General features: G+C 40.2%; 1 protein-coding gene and 1 pseudogene across 1 annotated transcript in view; one reads left to right on the top strand and one right to left on the bottom strand.

Moving 5' to 3' along the window:
• PPP3R1 (protein phosphatase 3 regulatory subunit B, alpha) overlaps nucleotides 1–17,961 on the bottom strand; it is a 73,879-nt gene extending 55,918 nt beyond the window's left edge. The window contains exon 1 of the mRNA XM_045979392.1: nucleotides 17,450–17,961. Within this exon, the coding sequence (XP_045835348.1) occupies nucleotides 17,450–17,452 (3 nt within the window). The 5' untranslated portion in view covers nucleotides 17,453–17,961. The remainder of the gene's footprint in view (nucleotides 1–17,449) is intronic.
• LOC123926141 lies at nucleotides 3,804–12,500 on the top strand (annotated as a pseudogene).
• Nucleotides 17,962–18,340: the final 379 nt, after the last annotated feature.

Raw genomic sequence — 18,340 nt, 5'->3', positions numbered from 1 at the left:
TTTCAGTAAGTTGTATTTTTTTTTAAAGATTTATTTATTTAAGAGAGAGAGCAAGAGGGAGGGAGGGAGACACAGAGAGCACAGCAGGGGGACAGGCAGAGGGAAAAGCAGGCCCCCTGCTGAGCAAGGAGCTGGATGTAAGTGGATCCTAAGACCCCAGGATTGTGACCAGAGCTGAAGGCAGATGCTTGACAAACAGAACCACCCTGGCGCCCTCGGTGGGTTGTATTTTTTTTCCCACTATAGTTATTCTTCAGTGCACGGAAACATAGAAAATACTTATTAATAAATATTTTTGAATTATCACTGAAATATGCTTTTATGATTTACAAAGTAAATCCCTTTTTGTAATTTCTTTGAAAAAATGTATTACGTTCCAAACAACTGTTATATGAACTTTAAACATAGTCCATTTGCCAATTAATCTTCCTTTTTATGCCAACTCAAAATTTTCCAGAACTGAAACTGAGTGTATGTCCAAAAAGTTAAGAATGATATCTTAACAGTATTTGGTCCACTGTAAGCAATTAATGAAAAGGATTTAAGAATAAGATTTCATTCCCAAAAGTGTAAGACACCTCTCAAGTAGCAACAGACAATGGTACAAGCTTTATTAAAGCAGAGCTCTTTCTGAAAGTGTAGGTGTGCAAAAACAAAAAAAAAAAAAACCTGCTGGCTTTTTTCATCTGGTTTGCCTTCTAACAATTACATTATTTTCATCAAATTAAGACAATTCTTTACATAAAGGCCTAATATCCTTCAGACATTTCAGGTGCACTATTTTTAATTTCAATAACTACCTTAGTTCAAACTAAACATGCAGTACAATAAATGATACTGTCTAGTACTTATGGACTTTTTAAAAGGTAAAAGCTGAGGAAGAAATCTTTAAAAGTTAGTTTTGTAAATATAGATATGCATGGAAAAAAGGAAAGTTTACCAAATACAAAAAAAAATGAAATCACATTTAGGTGTGGGGCATTCTTTTAGAGACTTTACATACATTATCTCACTTATCTTCCAAACAATCACCCAGGTAGATAGTGTCTAGAATATTTACTGTCTAGCCTTTCACAGAAATAGTTTTCCAACTCCTTCCTTCACCTGAAGAACTGTAAGGCAAACGATATCCTTTGGAAGGAAGCAGACTTTTGATTATGGTAAACTAGGTAGAGAAAATATTTTTGTGAAAAGGCTGACAACACAGGGTTATAGCTACACTGGTGAGGGAGGAAATACAGTATAAATCAGATATAATTTTCACTGCCTACAATCCCATCAGTAATCACTGACTTCTCAGAATACCAAATAAAGGGTAGCCTGGGTGGCTCAGTGGGTTAAAGCCTCTGCCTTCGGCTCAGGTCATGATCCCAGGGTCCTGGGATCTAGCCCCACATCGGGCTCTCTGCTCGGCGGGGAGCCTGCTTCCTCCTCTCTCTCTCTCTGCCTGCCTCTCTGCCTACTTGTGATCTCTGTCAAATAAATAAATAAAATCTTTAAAAAAAAAAAAATACCAAATAAAATACTGAAATGGTTTTTACTACATAAGGCCTAGCGTCTGGTGAGAAGGTAAACTGGGGACAGTTTATAAGAACTGCCTTGAAGGAAGGTGGTCAAAAGGTACAAACTTCCAGTAATAAGGGACGTAAGTATTAGGGATATAATGCACAACGTGATGACTAGAGCAAACACTGCTATTTAACATGTAGGAAAATTAAGAGTTCTCATCACAAGGAGAAAAAGGTTTTTTTCTCCTCTTTTTACTGTATTTATATTAGACCATGGATGTTAAATGAACTTATCATGTCAATCATTTCATAATATGCATGTAGCCAACAATCATGCTGTATGCCTTAAACTTATAGTGATGTATGTCAACTATTTCTCAATAAAAAAGTGGGATTTGTGCGGGGGGGGGGGGGGATATACTTAACTGCCAGAGTTAGAAATTTTGTCTTTTTCTGGTATGCAAGAAATGGAAAAGACAATCGACCTTAAGAAAAAAACCCATAATAAGACTTGCAATCTAATAAAAAGAGACACTTGAGGAAGTGCTCCCCACTCTTCTTCAGGCAGGTGTTGGTGTCTGAAATTGTGGTGGCCCTCTTCAGACAAGTGGACCTTTAATGTAAACTGGACCTATGTCCCTGATGAAACTGGATGAACTGTGAACCACCCTGTAACTCTGATTCTAGGCTTCTCATTTTGTGAAATGATACATTCCTCATTATTTAGGCCACATTTAGTTGGGTCGGTATGCTGTTACTTAAAGCCCACCGCTCAGATACATTTTCTACATTGTTAATGAGTGTATTACTGGACAGAGAGTTACATAGAAATCAGAATGAAATGATTATGAAACCCAAATCTGCCAAAAAACCAACATACTGGTTTTTAGTACATTGATTTTTAAAAATTTAAACAGGGCGGTGCCTGGGTGGCTCAGTTGGTTAAGCATCCAACTCTTGGTTTCAGCTCAGGTCATGATCTCAGGGTCATGAAAACAAGCTCCCTGCTGGGTTCTGCACTGGGCGAGGAGCCTGCTTACAAATTCTCTTTCTCCCTCTCCCCCTCCACCACTCTCCTGCACTCTCTGTCTAAAACAAAATAGAATAGGGGCACCTGGATGGCTCAGTCCATTAAGCATCTGCCTTCGAGTTGTGTCATGATCCCAGAGTTCTGGGATGGAGCCCGCATTGGGGTCCCCCTACTCGTTCTCTAATAGAATAAAATATTCAAAATAAAAAAAAATAAAAATAAAAATTTAAACAGCATTTTGCATTCTACCAAGCATCTTAGGTAATTACCTTACTCAATACCCACAAGAACTATGAAATCAGTCTGGTGGCCATTTTACAAACGTGTTTATTTGTGTCTGTTCGTGTGTGTGTATCCATTCAGCAAACTCAATTACAGATCTTCCAATTCTCTAACCCTGCATGTTCCACCACATCATATTATATCTTAACATAACAACAAAATGATTATTCTCTCAGCACTTAACTGTTTCACATTATCTGTAAGTAACATGAACCAAATGAATAATAAAAATGTCCCAATAGCTACTACATGTCAAATTCAAGCTGGGCAAGCAAAGTGATCAAAAGAAATCTAGCACCTTATAATGGCGCTATTGAAACATTTATCAGAGTATATGTATGTACACATATATATATATATTTATATATTCCACTGTATTTTAATTTTAATTACATACAAATATTTTTTCCTCCATATTCCTGACTCAGTCTATGATGTGAAGTCTCTGGGAGTTTTTTTTTTCTTTCACCTTTGTACTCAGCACTAAGTTTGATATGTGTAGAAGGCAAACATAGATGTTCACTAAATTAAGAAATCAAAGATTTAAAGTAATAGTCTCATTTCTTATCAGCTGTTCTAGAATATATCTAGTACAAAAATGTTATGATAAATCAGCTTAATAAAAATGTTATTTACCGATTCTGAGTTTCATTTATGAAAAAGTCTACTTACCACTTAACAAATGAAATAACATTCTCAAATGCAACTAAAAATTTACTCAGATACGTAAAAAAATCTTGAAGCATAAAAGAAGTCCTATAACTTTTAGAATCTATAGTTTCCTTTCCAGTAGCTTTCCCATTATGCTAATGCACTTAAGCTTTCTAATTGTTTATTCATAGGACTTCCACAAACCTCCCTAGCCCTAGACGATAAATATACCTAACCCAACTGCACCTCCGCTGGCTTGTCTACTTATATGTATCCATCATTTACATTTATATTCCATGAGAGATACTACAATGGTAACTAGCTTTACAAAGATGAATAAAAATGCATCCCCTGCTTTAGAGGAGTCCACAGGTTAGGGGAAGCAATTAAACACAATGAAATATGATATGTACTATTATGAAAGTTATTTCCAAATAGCCATTAATTGCTGGAGGGAGCTGGAAAAGTTTTCACAGAATGCCACTGGAATAGGATCTTTTTTTTTTTTTTTTAAAGATTTTATTTATTCATTTGAGACAGAAAGATACAGAGAGAGAACATGAGCAGGGGGCGGGGGGTGGGGAGTGGGCTCCCCTGCCCCATGAGGGGATCGATACCAGGACCCAGAGATCATGACCTAAGCCAAAGGCAGACGCCCAACCATCTGAGCCACCCAGGTTCCCCTGGAATAGGATCTTGATGTCTGCCAGACAAAGGAGAAGCACAGGGCAGATGGAAGAAAAAGTAAAAAACAAAAGCTCCAATAAGTTTAAAAAAAAAAAGATGAGGCACTTGAGAACTAAGTAGTCTGACTTGGTTATAGCATAAAGATAGCTATAAATAAGGATCAGAACATGAGTGTCAGCAAAGGACTCTACATTTTTTAAAGTTTTTATATTTTTTTATTTTTTTTTAAGATTGTATTTATTTGGGGGTACCTGGGTGGCTCAGTGGGTTAGGACTCTCTGCCTTCAGCTCAGGTCATGATCTCAGGGTCCTGGGATGGAGCCCCACATCGGGCTATCTGCTCAGCAGGGAGCCTGCTTTCCTCTCTCTCTCTGCCAGCCTCTCTGCCTACTTGTGATCCCTCTCTGTCAAATAAATAAATAAAATCTTTTTTAAAAATTGTATTTATTTGACAGAGCACAAGCAGGGGAAGCAGCAGGGAAAGGGGAGAAGCAGGCTCCCCACTGAGCAGGGAGCCCAATGTGGGGCTCGATCCCAGGACTCTGAGATCAGGACCTGAGCTGAAGGCAGATGCCTAACAGACTGAGCCACCCAGGCAACCCAGGAATTAAAATTTTTAATGTAAGATGTAGCACTGACTTTCAAATGAGGCAGTGACATGGATTTCCTTTTCAGAAGGAAAACTCAGGTGGCAATATGAAAGACAGAATGAAAAAGAAAGAAACTGGAGGCAAAAAGAGCAAAGCATTAAGTAGGCTACAGAAATGATCCACATAAGATCTAAATGAAACCCTAACAATGCCAGTGGCAATAGGGATAAAGAAGCTGATTCAAAAGGCACTGGAGGATCTAAAAGGGAAGACCATTTGCTATAACATGATACTTATCTTTCTGAAAAAACTTCATGCTCTTAAAACTACACATTAAAAGTAACATGGCTTAGGGCACCTGGATGGTTCAGTCGGTTGAGCATGCGATTCTTGATCTCAGAGTCATAAGTTCATGCCCCAAGCTGGACATAAAGCTTACTTAAAAAAATACATAAATAACGTGACTTAAGGAAAAGAGTTGGAAGCAGACACTAAAAGCCTATGCATTCAGAGTACTAACAAAACCAACAAAAATCCTAATTAAGTATAGTTAAAGATGTGCTAACTAATCAGTATGGCACTTTCTAAAGGTACAGATCAAAGTAACAGAAAAAAGGGGTATTTGAAACTAAGTTAAAGAAACAAAAGAAAAAGGGACAAACATCTGAGGGAATTATGCAATAAATTGTTCAAACAGTTGAATCTGTAATTCACTCACACTGAGTCAAGAGGAAGAATGTGGACTATATGGATAGTATACAATATTGTTATTCTTCAATAGCTTGCCACTTTTAGCTGCTAGTGTTTTGGATTCAGCTGCCACTACTTAACAGCAAGAAGCATTAATACACTGGGAACATTGTAAATATATTTTCCTCTTTATCAACAGTACATGAACCAAGGTGGAACTCCTCAAAAAATCCCTCTAGTAAGTGACTTATCCTCCCACCCCCACACCAGGTCAGGCCACGTATTCCTATGTTATACTCTTTCAGTACAAGATGCAACTGATGACTGCTTAAGACTTCAATAGCAGTAAAGGGGAGAAAAAGGCATACCAGGTTTCCAGATAGGAGTGAATGAACAGATACTGTTTCTAGGAAGAAAAACTAGGGAATAATGGAAGCATGAATAGGAAGACAAGAATGAATGTGGTTTTAGTTATGATGAGCTGAGGTGACTGACAAACACCCTCATTTAGATAAATATCCTGTAAGCAGTCAGATCCATGGACTGGAGCAGAAAAGAATAATGCAGGCTCCAAGTATGAATCATCATACACAGATGATGATGGAACTTTGGAAATAAACAAAGAATATATATATTCACTCAATTCACTCATTCAACAAATATTTATTAAATTCTTATAATATGGTGGGATCTATGCTGGCAGCTGGCGTAACAGAGGAACACAGTCTGACCTGGCGTGGGGGTGGGAGGCTCAGTTACTTCCTTGAGGCACTTTGAACCATTCCAAACATAGCCTATGCAAAAGACTGATGGTAGATTAAACGGATGGCAGAATAAATCTAGAATACAATATTGAATGAAACGTTAACAAGACCAAGTTGCTAGAGTTTAGAGAAAAAGCAGGAACATGGAAAAAGCTGAAGTAAACAACAAGGAGAGCCCGAGTCCATGTGCCATGTTAAGGTGATGTTAATCCTATAATATATAGCATTTTAAATGGGAAAGTAATACAATCAATATTTAAGAGGGCCTTGGACCAAATCCAGATGGGAAGCTACCAACAAAGATTAAAAATGGTCAGAGATGTAGAACAGCAACTAGCAGAAAATGTCACAGATGCCAAAAAAGGAAAGAACTCCAAGAGTTTCCAACAAGTTCCAACATTACCAAAAACTCAAGTAAGAAGAATGAAGAACTAAATACATTTAAAGAGTACCAACTGGATTTCTGAATACTCTCTATTATCACCACAATCTGAGGTGCTCTTATTCCCATTTTACACTACTAATAAGGTCAAGAGTTTATGGTATTCGTTCAAGGTCATACAGCCAATGAATGGCAGAACTAGAATCTAAATTCAAATCTTTGCAACTCCCAACTCCATGCTGGTATTAGAAGATTACTGCCAACCCGATAACTCTTCAGTGAACTGCAGATACATAATCATTCTAGACAAGTGCTATCTAATAAAAATTTCTGCTCTGTACGGACAGAAATGCTCTGTATCTGCACGAATGCAGGAACCACTAGATACAAGGAGCCACCAAGTGCTTGTAATATAGCTAGTGTGGCTAAAGAACTGAATTTATAATTTTATTTAATTTTAATTAATTTAATTAAAATGTAAACAATCACATGTGGCTACTAAATAGCACATCACAAATCTAGACTGTAGTATATTGAAAATAAGAAAATGAGCATTAAAAGAGTCATAAAAGAGTCAAGAAGTATGCTGGTAAAGATAGTGACAGCCACACAAGGCAACAGAGTGTAAGTAATCTGATTGTTCATAAATTCATTATTTATTTGAAAAAGACTATTATGAATTAGTTTATAGTTCATAAAATTCCATTTGTTAGGAAAACAGTTGCAACACAAATAGATATAAAAATCTATATATAGATATAATATAGATATATCTATATATAGATACAAAATCACGACTTCCCTTATTACCTATTAGCACTTGTTTTTCCTGACATTCCAAATTTTATTAAAGATTGCCTTACAAGTAAATTAATATTACAGGATGCCAGCTTATTGCACGCCTGTAACAGGCGATTCCTTGTGGCATCACACTCAGGCAGATAAGACAAAAAATATATATGTATCAGCCTTGAAACTAGACAGAATAAAGATTAATAAAAGTGCTAACAGCTCCATTAAGGCCAATGATAAAGATCTGATCTTTTCTGTAGGTCGCTGTGCTTCACAGTCTTGTACTTAGGTTTCAAAATGCATATCTAATTCTCACACACAAAAATTAATACTATGTATTATTTACAGAGGACAAAAGAGAACTGGTTAGAGTACAGGTAATTTTAATAATGCTACCAAAACAAGTCAAAGTGTCAATCTCACAGAAATGTTTTTGGGATAGCAATAGATTATCACATGGCCCTCCTTGTGACACCCCTAACAAAGGGCTCTAAATGACAAAACAAAACTCTAAGGAAGGAACCTATAAGAACCTATGGACTGCTGAATTTTCAGTGCTAAATTTTAAAAGGTTTCCTATAGAAATCTCCAAATGTCTAAAAAAATTTTTATAGTACAAGATTATAAAAACCAAAGACAAATCCAGAAACGTATTAGTTATACCTCATTTCAAAATTTATTCCTGTGCCAGATCTATGCATTAGCTGTCAACTCATGACCACAAAAAGGGTATGGGAGTTCAAGGAGAAAATTCAGAAAAGGAGAGTAGATGTGAGCTGTTGAATAAAAGGTTTATTTGGAAGTATAAAAGTGAGGAAGTAATTTTAATCTGGCAAGCCTGAAATAGAATAGATGTTTGATAGACTACACTTTGGAGATCATTTTCTCTTTTTAAGAAATGGTTATTCGTTTTGTTAACACTTACTAAGGCGATAAATGGAAAAAGCAAGTACAAAAAATTTTGTAATAAAATATTTTCTTGGGGGACTGGCTGGCTTAGTCAGTAGAGCTGTGGCTCTTGATCTCAGGGTTATGAACTCAAGCCCCACACTGCATGGAGAAATTACTTAATTTTTTTTTTTTTCTCTGAAGAGTAATTTTGCAAAATACTGTCATAGTTAAAACCTTGTTAAAACTCAGTCATTACAAAACTGCTACCTGATCAAAAAATTATGCTCAATTGTTGAGTCATGCTTACAATGAAATAGTTAAAAACCTTGGAATAAAACTAACTGTAATGAGTCAAATAGAGCATGGTATTGTTAAAAATCTCTTTCAAGTTGACCTTTATAATCTTTCACATAAGAACTAAATTATAAAGAAATTAATAAATCCATACACTGTCCCAAGTTTAAAAAAAAAAAAAAAAAGAAAAAAAAGGAAGAATACAAGCCCCCCCCCCCCCGAAAACCCTCCCTTTCATTAAAGTACACAAGAAACTCAACAGTGATCAATACAAGAAAAAGGCATGCCCTAAAGAGGCTCACTTGCCATTTTAGACCTTCTGGTATAAACTGAATTTTAAGCAAATGTATTAACAGTGTCTTTACAACTTCAAAAAAAAAAATTAAGATTATCAATCTACAACTATATGGTCCCCTTATATAAAATCTGTACTCAGAAAATGGGTTTTTTTAGACCTATATAACTTCGTCAGAAGTTATTAAAACAAACACTGACAAAGTATTAACCTCTTTTCTTCTTAATACTCCTTTTTCTTAGATTCATTCCCTAGGTCACTGACCCACTGGTGCTCACTCCTGGGTCCACTTATTATTTAATAACATTTACTTAATATCCTATTAACTGCATATCAAATCTCCCCCAAATCAGTATTAAAATTCTTTTCCATACTCCTCTCTCTCAATCTCACCTCATTTGCCTCAGCCTTTAATCTCAACTTCAGATGATCTTGCCTCAAACTATCTTTAATAACTGAGAGAATTTAGGCCACCTCCCATGAACTCCATTAAAGCTATCTGTTGCCATGGCCTACTCACCTCACTCTTTGATATTTTCTCCCTATCTTTTGAAGCCCCTTCTTTCCCTTTATCCCTCTTCTTTCTGTAACTTCTAGTACTCATTCTAGGACTCATTCCATTAATTATCCTTTCTTACGGCTCCCTTGAGTGGGCTTCTCTCATAAATCTAAAGAATACCAACATCTGGGCGCCTGGGTGGCTCAGTTGGTTAAGCGTCTGCCTTTGGCTCAGTCATGATCCCAGGGTCCTGGGATGGAGCCCCACACTGGGCTCCTTGCTCAGCGGGGAGTCTGCTTCTCCCTCTGCTTCTCCTCTCCAGCTTGTGCTCTCCCACGCACGCTCTCTCAAATAAGTGAAATCTTTGAAAATAAAGAATACAACATCTGCTATCCTAAATAGAACTCACCCCAACTGTAAACCAGTAAGGTTAACCTTTTTTTAAATAAATGTCTCAGAAAAGGAACTGACACTCATTACCTCCACTGTCTCATCAGCACTCACTAGTTTATTCCACTTACTCATTCACATATTCCTTCTTTAAACACTACCTAATATCCAATATATAACATGTATTTGTAATAGAACAATGAAAAAAACAAAGACAAGGCCTCTGCATTCTCAGTGTTTACTTTCCCCTGCAATCTAAATTCTATTACCTAGAATTTAAGTGAAGTTCTGTCTTAAAGATTATGATCTCTATAACAGTTTTCATTTTTATTTCCTTCCCTCTCTTGTTAACAGATTTAAGAAAAAATCTCTTAAATTGCCTAAGGAGAGTCCTATTTCATCCTACCTTCTTGGGTAACTTCAAACTATTAACAACTCCATCTTCTCCCTCTGAATCCTCAACCACACTCCCTCTTTCCAGGCTATCCCTTTTACTACAAAATAAATTCTTCCTCAAACCTAAACTCCATAGCTTTTATCTGGTCTCTTTCTAGTCAAAATTTTAAAGAATATCTATACTCAATGTTTGGCCACCCATTCATCCCTCAACTCACTGCATCTTGGCTTTTCTTGTTACCAGTACAAAATGGTGTTTTCTTGTACTGTTGCCAGGGTCACCAGAACTCTCCTGATGTCTCCAAGATAAACTTTTAAATTCTTCTCTTTCCTGATCTCTGTAATATCTAGGCACTTGCTGACTCCTTCAAATCTGACATCACTCTACTAATTTTCCAACACTCTCTGGCAATTTATTCTCAGATAACCTTTGGGGATGGTTCAACCTCTATTTACCTCTTAAATGCAATGTTAGGGTTTACCCTCTTCTCATTTTACATTCTTTCTCCATAGGATTTCATCCAGTTTCATGGCTTCAACTACTAACTAAGAGACCTGGACAGACAATGTTCAAATCTTTAATCTTAATCCAGAGTTCTCTTCTGAGCTCCAGACACAGAGATCCATTTACCTGTTCGCCCTTTCCACCTCGATGACCCAAGCATTACTTTTTTTTTTTAAGATTTTGTTTATTTGAGAGAGTCACAAAGAAAAAGCAGTGAGGGGAGGGCAGAGGGAGAATAAGATGGAGAAGCAGACTCCCGGCTGAGCAGGGAGCCCCACACACGGCTTCATCCCAGGACCCTGGGATCATGACCTGAGCAGAAAGGCAGACGCTTAACCAACTGAGCCCCCAAGGTGCTCCAATCCACAACTACTTTAAATTCAGCATGTCCAAAACAGAAATCAACATTACTCTCTCATATCTCCTTTTCCTATACCTCCTAAGTACAGAACATGCATTTCTGAAACAATCCCAGATGATGCTGATGCAGCCAGTTCAGGATTCACACACTGAGAATCACTGTTCTAACATATATTACCTCTTCCTACCTTCAGGTTAACAAGTCTCCTCTATCCTAGGCCACGATATCTATGCAGTAAGCAGCGTTAATATTTCATAGTGCTCTATCCTACTGAACTTACAGAATCTTGCAATACAGCATTCCAAGTATTAATTACCAAATGATGAGAATGCTGGAGATAATACGACAGTCATCCCAGCAAACTGCAAGTTTCTTGAGGACAGGACATTTCTTATATCTACAGAACTGAATCTTACCCATTAGGTGCTCAATAAATATTTGCTGAATGGATGGCACAATCATCTGTCCAGTCACCCAAGCCAGAAGCCACACACTGTACACACCTTTTCTTCCTACAATCCAACAGTCACCAAGTCCTATCTTCTACTTTCCAAAATGTGTCTCATACCTGGTCTCTCCTCTTCATTTCCACTGTTTCTATAGTCTTTTAAGTTCTCACATTAGTACTGTAACAATTTCTTAACTGGCCACAATATCTATATTCATTTATCCTATTTTATTATCCACATGGCCACCAGGCTGATCTCTCTAATAAGACAAAGGAGACAATGTCATTCTCCTGCTTAAAAATAATAGTTTCCCACTGGTTTAGGAAAAAAATTTTAACTCCTCCATATGATATGCAAACTCTTCTAGGATCTTGCCTCAATCTAACTGACCACCCTCTTTCTCCTTTCCACCCTAACCCTCCACCCTCCAGCCATACTGAACTGGCTTATATATATTATGCCTCTATGGTTTTAAACATAAAGTTCTCTATCTATACCACCTCTCTCATTGGCTAAATACTCATCCTTTTAAAACTCAGCTCAGCTCTTTCCCTGCCACCACCGAGCTTCACAGAGCCAAAGGCTTGGGTGCAGTTAAGATTCGGCTACACTCGTAATCCACCGCCATGGAACCATAGCCAAGGAAGGCATTGCTGCTGAAGGCATAATGGATGTTAATACTGCTTTACAAGAGGTGCTGAAGACGGCCCTCATCCACAATGGCCAAGCACGTGGAACTGGCAAAGGTGCCAAAGACTTAGCCAAACACCAAGCCCATCTTTGTAAACTTGCATCCAACTGTGATGAGCCTATGTATATCGTGTTGGTGGAGGCCCTTTGTGCTGAACACCAAATCAACCTAATCAAGCTTGATGACAGAAGAACAAAATGAATGGACAGGCCTCTGTAAACTGACAGAGATGGAAAAACCCCATGAAGTGGCTGGCTGCAGTTGTGTGGTAGTTAAGGGATATGGCAAAGGATATACGGCAAAGGATGTCCTCAAGGAATACTTCAAACACAAAAAATGAATAAAAAATTTGGTTCTTGTTCCAAAAATAAAAATAAAAAGACTCAGCTTAGACACCATCTCTCTCTTGAGGAAGCTTTCTGGGTGCCATTCATCTCCCTGCCCCACCCTCACCCCAGTTGGATTAAACCTCTCCTCTGCCACGTACTTTTTTTTTCTTTTTTTAAAGTAATCTCTACACTCAGTGTGGGGCTTGAACCCACAACCCCAAGATCAAGAGTCACATGCTCCACTGACTGAACCAGCCAGGCACCCCACCCCTACTAAGTACTCAAGCACACCACGTTTAGTTTGTTAATAACAAGGGCCACAATGCATAGTTGTTTTCCTTGTTTGCTCCATGTAATTAAGTTCCTTGGAAACTACAAATGTGTCTTATGTTTGTACAGTCAGTGTGAGGTATATTAACAGATACTCAATTAAAATTTAAATAAACATATTCCTTGCTATTTTCTAAATAGTGGCTCTCAAAATTTAGCATATAACAGAATTACCTGGAAAGTTATAAAATTTAGACTGCTTGCCTCCATCCCCCGAGTTTTGGATTCAGCTGGTCCAGGTAGGACCTAACGAGTTCCCAGATGATGCTGACAATGCTGTTCCAAGTATCAGTGCTCCAAATAATGTTTTCTCTATCTCCAGGATTTAAAGAATCTTTTCCTAGATGCCTCCAACTCTGCCTTCTGCAATCTTAATAACCTTTTTAGACCCAAGTTAATTTTCACCTCCTTCATAAAACTTTCCCTAATCCCAGATAAAACTGGTCTTGCTCTTTCCCCAATTTCTGTCAGGCTTTGTGTGCATTACGCATATTGTAACTTGGACTAACTTTTTTCATACCTACTAGCATTTGATTAGTTTCTAGACTTAAATGAAGATAGGAAACCCGCCTTAGTCATTTTAATATCTTCGACAACCAAGCACAGTAACGAGTGAACAACAGACAAAAGCTACAAGTATTTGTGATATGAATGAATCCCTGTTGCTTGACCAGCCTCTGGGCCCATGGTCTGACTTGCTAATTCTCCTGGCCCAAGCTGACGTCCTTTTAATGCCATGTACTTTTGCTTGCCTTACTACCTAGAACAATGCCTGATCTACCCACAGTTATCTGTCCCTCACACTGCTTTGCTGACTGACCCTCAGCTTCTTTACCTTACAATCTATGCCCTTTTAATTTTCTCATCCACTATGGGACATAATGAACAGTTTAATTTTCTTCCCATGACTACTGTAAATTTTAATTCTACAGGTCATAGTACAGAGGTTGCTTACTTTGTTGTTGCTATACAGCCTTTGTCACAGAATCTGAACTAAAACACGTTGTATGCAACTCCAACTGCAGGTATCACGGACAGCAATAAATGTTTTGAATTCTATTTACAGATTGGAAATTATTTTATTTTAAAGATTTTATTATTTATTTATCTGAGAGAGAGAGCACAAGCAGGCTCCCCGCCTAGCAGGGAGCCCAATGCGGGCTCCATCCCAGGACCCCAGGATAAGGACCTGAGCCAAAGGCAGATGCCTAACCAACTGAGCCACCCTGGCACCCCAGATTGTGGAAATAATTTTAATAAAAAGTTTAAAAACACAAAGACATAAAAATGTCATTTATAAAATTAAAGGTTTTCCTAAGAAATTTTTTTAAAAAGCCAATTACTTACACACCATACTGATATATGCATCCAAAATAAAATCCTATTTTTAAATTATACTAAGTACATGGTGAAAACTATTTCTGATGCATGAAAAGTTAACTAAGTTTCTAGAAATGCCCTTAAAGGGGGGGCCTGGGTGGCTCAGTCAGTTAAGCATCCGCCTACGGCTCAGGTCATAATCTCGGGGTCCTGGGATGAGCCCTACATAGGTCTCCCTGCTAAGCAGGGAGTCTGCTTCTTTCTCTCACTCTCTGTGTTCTCTATCTCTGTCTCAAATGCATAAAGTCTTTAAAAATTAATTAAAATAAATAGAAAATAAAATAAAATAACGCCCCTACAAAATTTACTCCTCCAAAAATTACTTGGAGACTTTTCAATCATACAGACCTAAACAAACATTCTTCCCTTCAATCATTTTATTCTTTTTCTGCATGGCAGTAACTCTGAAGTACTCTATCTAAAATACAGATGCCTACCCAGAGAAAAGAAATGTGAAGACATCTAGTTATTTACTTCAGTAAACATACACAATTTTATCAGACAACTAGGAGGGGGGTAGATATTCCTAGAAACTCGGTACTCAGGTGTGTGTGTACGTAAAATCTTCATGCCACCTGGATGCTCAGCAGTTTAAGATTCAAAAAGAGATGGAGGGAGGGAAAGACTTAACTCTCAGGTAAAAAAGAAATAAACCACTTTTAACACAGCAACTAAAATAAATACCTATCGGAAAAGATTGTTAGTAAGTTCAATCCAAACTTTTTACTAACCCCTTACTTGAATTAATCAGTGATATTCGTAAGTTAATTCATAAATTAAAACCCACTGACAAAACTGTCAATATGGTATGCTACTCAGTAAGAGTTATAATAAAGTTTTCCAAAGGGAGTGAAAATTTTCAGAATTCTAGGCTCAATTAACTAGAAAAATGAACCAGATCACTCCAAAGCCCAAATTATGTGAGTTAATTAATATCCCATACAGCAGAGTTGACCTGTAGGTATGGTCTTGATACCTTCAAACCAGTGCTGCATTCAACAGACTGAAATAATTCTAAGGTTGGGAAGCCAATGTCACAACAAATTAACTAGGTCCTGAAATGGTATTGAGAGAATGGCAGAAGAAAGAAGAGTAAATCAGAAAATACTGAAAAGATGGGGCGCCTGGGTGGCTTAGTGGGTTAAAGCCTCTGCCTTCGGCTCGGGTCATGATCTCAGGGTCCTGTGATCGAGCCCCACGTCAGGCTCTCTGTTCAGCAGGAGGCCTGCTTCCCCCTCTCTCTCTGCCTGCCTTTCTGCCTGCCTGTGATCTCTGTCTGTCAAATAAATAAATAAATCTTTAAAAAAAAAGAAAATACTGAAAAGAAAACTGGAAAGAGGGAAATAATGACCTAGAAGGAAACAATATCAAAAGGTAAACCTTAGAATATTCTTTTAAGATAAGAAAACACTGAGTATGAGGAAGGTAAATTTAAGAGCTAAAAAAGAATTTCCCAAATTCAATCTGTTGATCAAAAAAAGGGGTGGGGGGGGGGGGTTCCTGAGGGGACACTACAGAAAAAAAAAAAAAAAACCCACTTGGAAACCAGCTCATTCTTATGTATAACACGTAAGCAACAAAAGGCTGGATCATTATTCCTCACAACTTATTGTTTACAAATGATGGTAAAAACATTTACTGCAATGGTCAAAGATCTTCAAGATCCTGACATTCAAGTAAAATATATGCATAAAGAAGTGGCAGTAAAGCACTCAACTGCAATTCACAACTCCAAAAAAAAAACCTATGCCAACAAAAAGACTGCACTACTAATGGCCTTGATCTAAACTGTTTTCTGTTGTACTCTGGAAAAAAAGTAGTTTTCTAACTTTGGGGGCCAAAGTTGTCTCTGAGTTGCCTCCCGAGTTGGCAGGGAAAAATTTCCTCCATATATCACTCACTAATCATTTATTAAGTCTCTTCTTATCCTAACGTGGATTTTAAGTATACTGATAAGTGCACTTAATCATTTGTCCTCTATTTTAAATAAAAGCTGACTTACTTGAATTTTCTAGTTTCACTTTGTTCCCTCACAATCCCATCGAATTGATTTTAAGTTGCCGTCAACAGGATTTCTCACTTCGCTAATCCACCGCTCTATTTTGAAACACTTAAATTCTACATACAGGGTGAAATACAATCCAAGAAATTACCCAACGTCAAAAAATCGTTCTAAAAAATCTCCTGACAACTGTTGGTAGACTCTTGGAAAAAGCCTAACAACCAAATCACATGTCTGAATATCTGATACATATGGAAGAGGCCTGCGAACTTTTCCTACTACGCATACAATTCGCGATTGCAGAGAGGAAACTGCAGCGGCTACCCGGGGCGAGGGAACCGGTAAGGTAACAGGCTAAAAGGGCGTCGTTGATTTCTTGGCTACAGTGACAGAGGAGGGAGACACACCCCTAGCGTCGGTTTGAAACACTACAGCAATTAATTCTACCTAGGGATTAATGCGAGGGTAAGGAAAGACAAATTTAAATCGCCATGATTCAAAAACAACCACAAGAGAGACTTAGGAAGGTAACAAAGAAAACGAAAAGCCGTGGACAGCAAGAAAGCGTTGAAAACAAGTATCCCCATGTATCAAAGACCGAGTTAGAGACTGCGTTTTCAGGAATATACACCTTGGACCTTTCCGGTTCGCCAGTGCAGAGAGAAAAGCAGCGGCGAAAGAAACCCCATAAGATTGCAAACAGCACCAAAATACTAACAGGAGAGGGGAGAAGTAAGTGGCAGGATCCCTGTGAAGGCTCACTGCTGGAAAATGGAGTGGGAGAGAGAACAGCTCTGGAGAGAAAATGGGTCTTATATAAAAAGCCATTTACCACGTTATTATTTCCCCAGAATTCTGGAATGTGCCCGAAGTTGAAGGAGTGAGTCTGGGGGTGGAAGGGGGGCTCCACGTGCAAGAGGGTCCGGAAAGAAGTAATGCAGGGCGACGAGGGGCCAGGCGGAAGGCCGGGGAGGAGGGGGTCGAGGCCGGCGCGCGCGGAGGGAGGAGGCGGAGGGGCGCCCCGCGGGGGCCCGGGGGCCCCGCGGTCCTGTCAGGCAGCCGGCCCACCGCCTCCACCCGCCGCCGGCCGCCAACGCACCCGGGCCGCTGAGGGCTCTCCCGGACCCTCCGAGGCCCCAGCGGGGCCGGGTCTCTCGAATTTTCCACTGGGGGAAGCCGGCCGGGGGTATCGAGGCTCGCCCCCGACCCTGGAAGCGGCGAGCGGAGGAGGGATGGTGCATTGGGGAAGCAAAGGTCTCACCATTTTGCTCGGCGGTTGGCGGCTCGCGCGGGAGAAGAGTGTCGGCGCTCAGAAGGGCTCCCGCAGGAAGCGGCGGCGGCGGCCCAGCTGTGCTGGGCTGTGGCGGCTGCGGCCCTCGGGACGCCCGCGGGGGAGGGGGTGCAGGTTGGGGGAAGGGAGGCGGTGCCTCGGGGCCCGCGCCGGCCGGGTGACTGGGCACACGGGAGCGGGCGGGGAAGAAGAGAAATTAAGGTCGAGATTCGGAGACAGAGAGAGAGGGAAGAGAGACAGCGAGAAAGGGGAGAGGCGGAGAAGCAAAGAGGCAGAGAGGAAGGGGAGAGGGGGGAGAGGGGGCCAGGCGGCTCGTGGGGTACAGCCTAGCGCTCGCGCCGGAGCCGTGACGGACTCACTGCAGTGGCTCGCGCTGACCCGCAACCTCAAGGCACGAAAAAGGGGGAGGGCGGGAGAGGGAGGGGAAAGCGGAGCGCAGCGGGGCGGAGGGCGGGGGCGCGCGCGGAGCCGGCGGGGGGGCGGGGCTTCCGCGAGCAGCGCACATCCGGGAACCCGCGCGCGGGCTCCGCGGCGGCCGCCGGGGTGCTCTGGCGAGCTCTGGTTGGGGATCGCGGAGCGCGCGACCACGTTCTCCCCACCGGGGGCCGCCCTTTGCGTGCGGTGCGGGGGGAGGACAGGGACGGGGGCGCGGACGTCAGTGACGTCGCGTGGCGGAGCCCTTCCTGTCATGTGGCTGGAGGCGGGCAGGTGGGAGGAAGGCTGGATAGGGAGGAGGAGGAGGAAATGCGAGGGGTGCCCGAGCTGTGGGCGAAGGCGTACTTGGTTCCAGGAGTAGGAACTTCGTGGGGGAGGAGCCGCAGATGAGCGGCCTTAAGGTGTCAGAGCCTCCCAGGCACCGCA

This window comes from Meles meles, chromosome 15, assembly GCF_922984935.1.
Source record: "Meles meles chromosome 15, mMelMel3.1 paternal haplotype, whole genome shotgun sequence".
Taxonomy (NCBI): domain Eukaryota; kingdom Metazoa; phylum Chordata; class Mammalia; order Carnivora; family Mustelidae; genus Meles; species Meles meles.
This window is presented reverse-complemented; position numbering and strand designations above follow the sequence as displayed.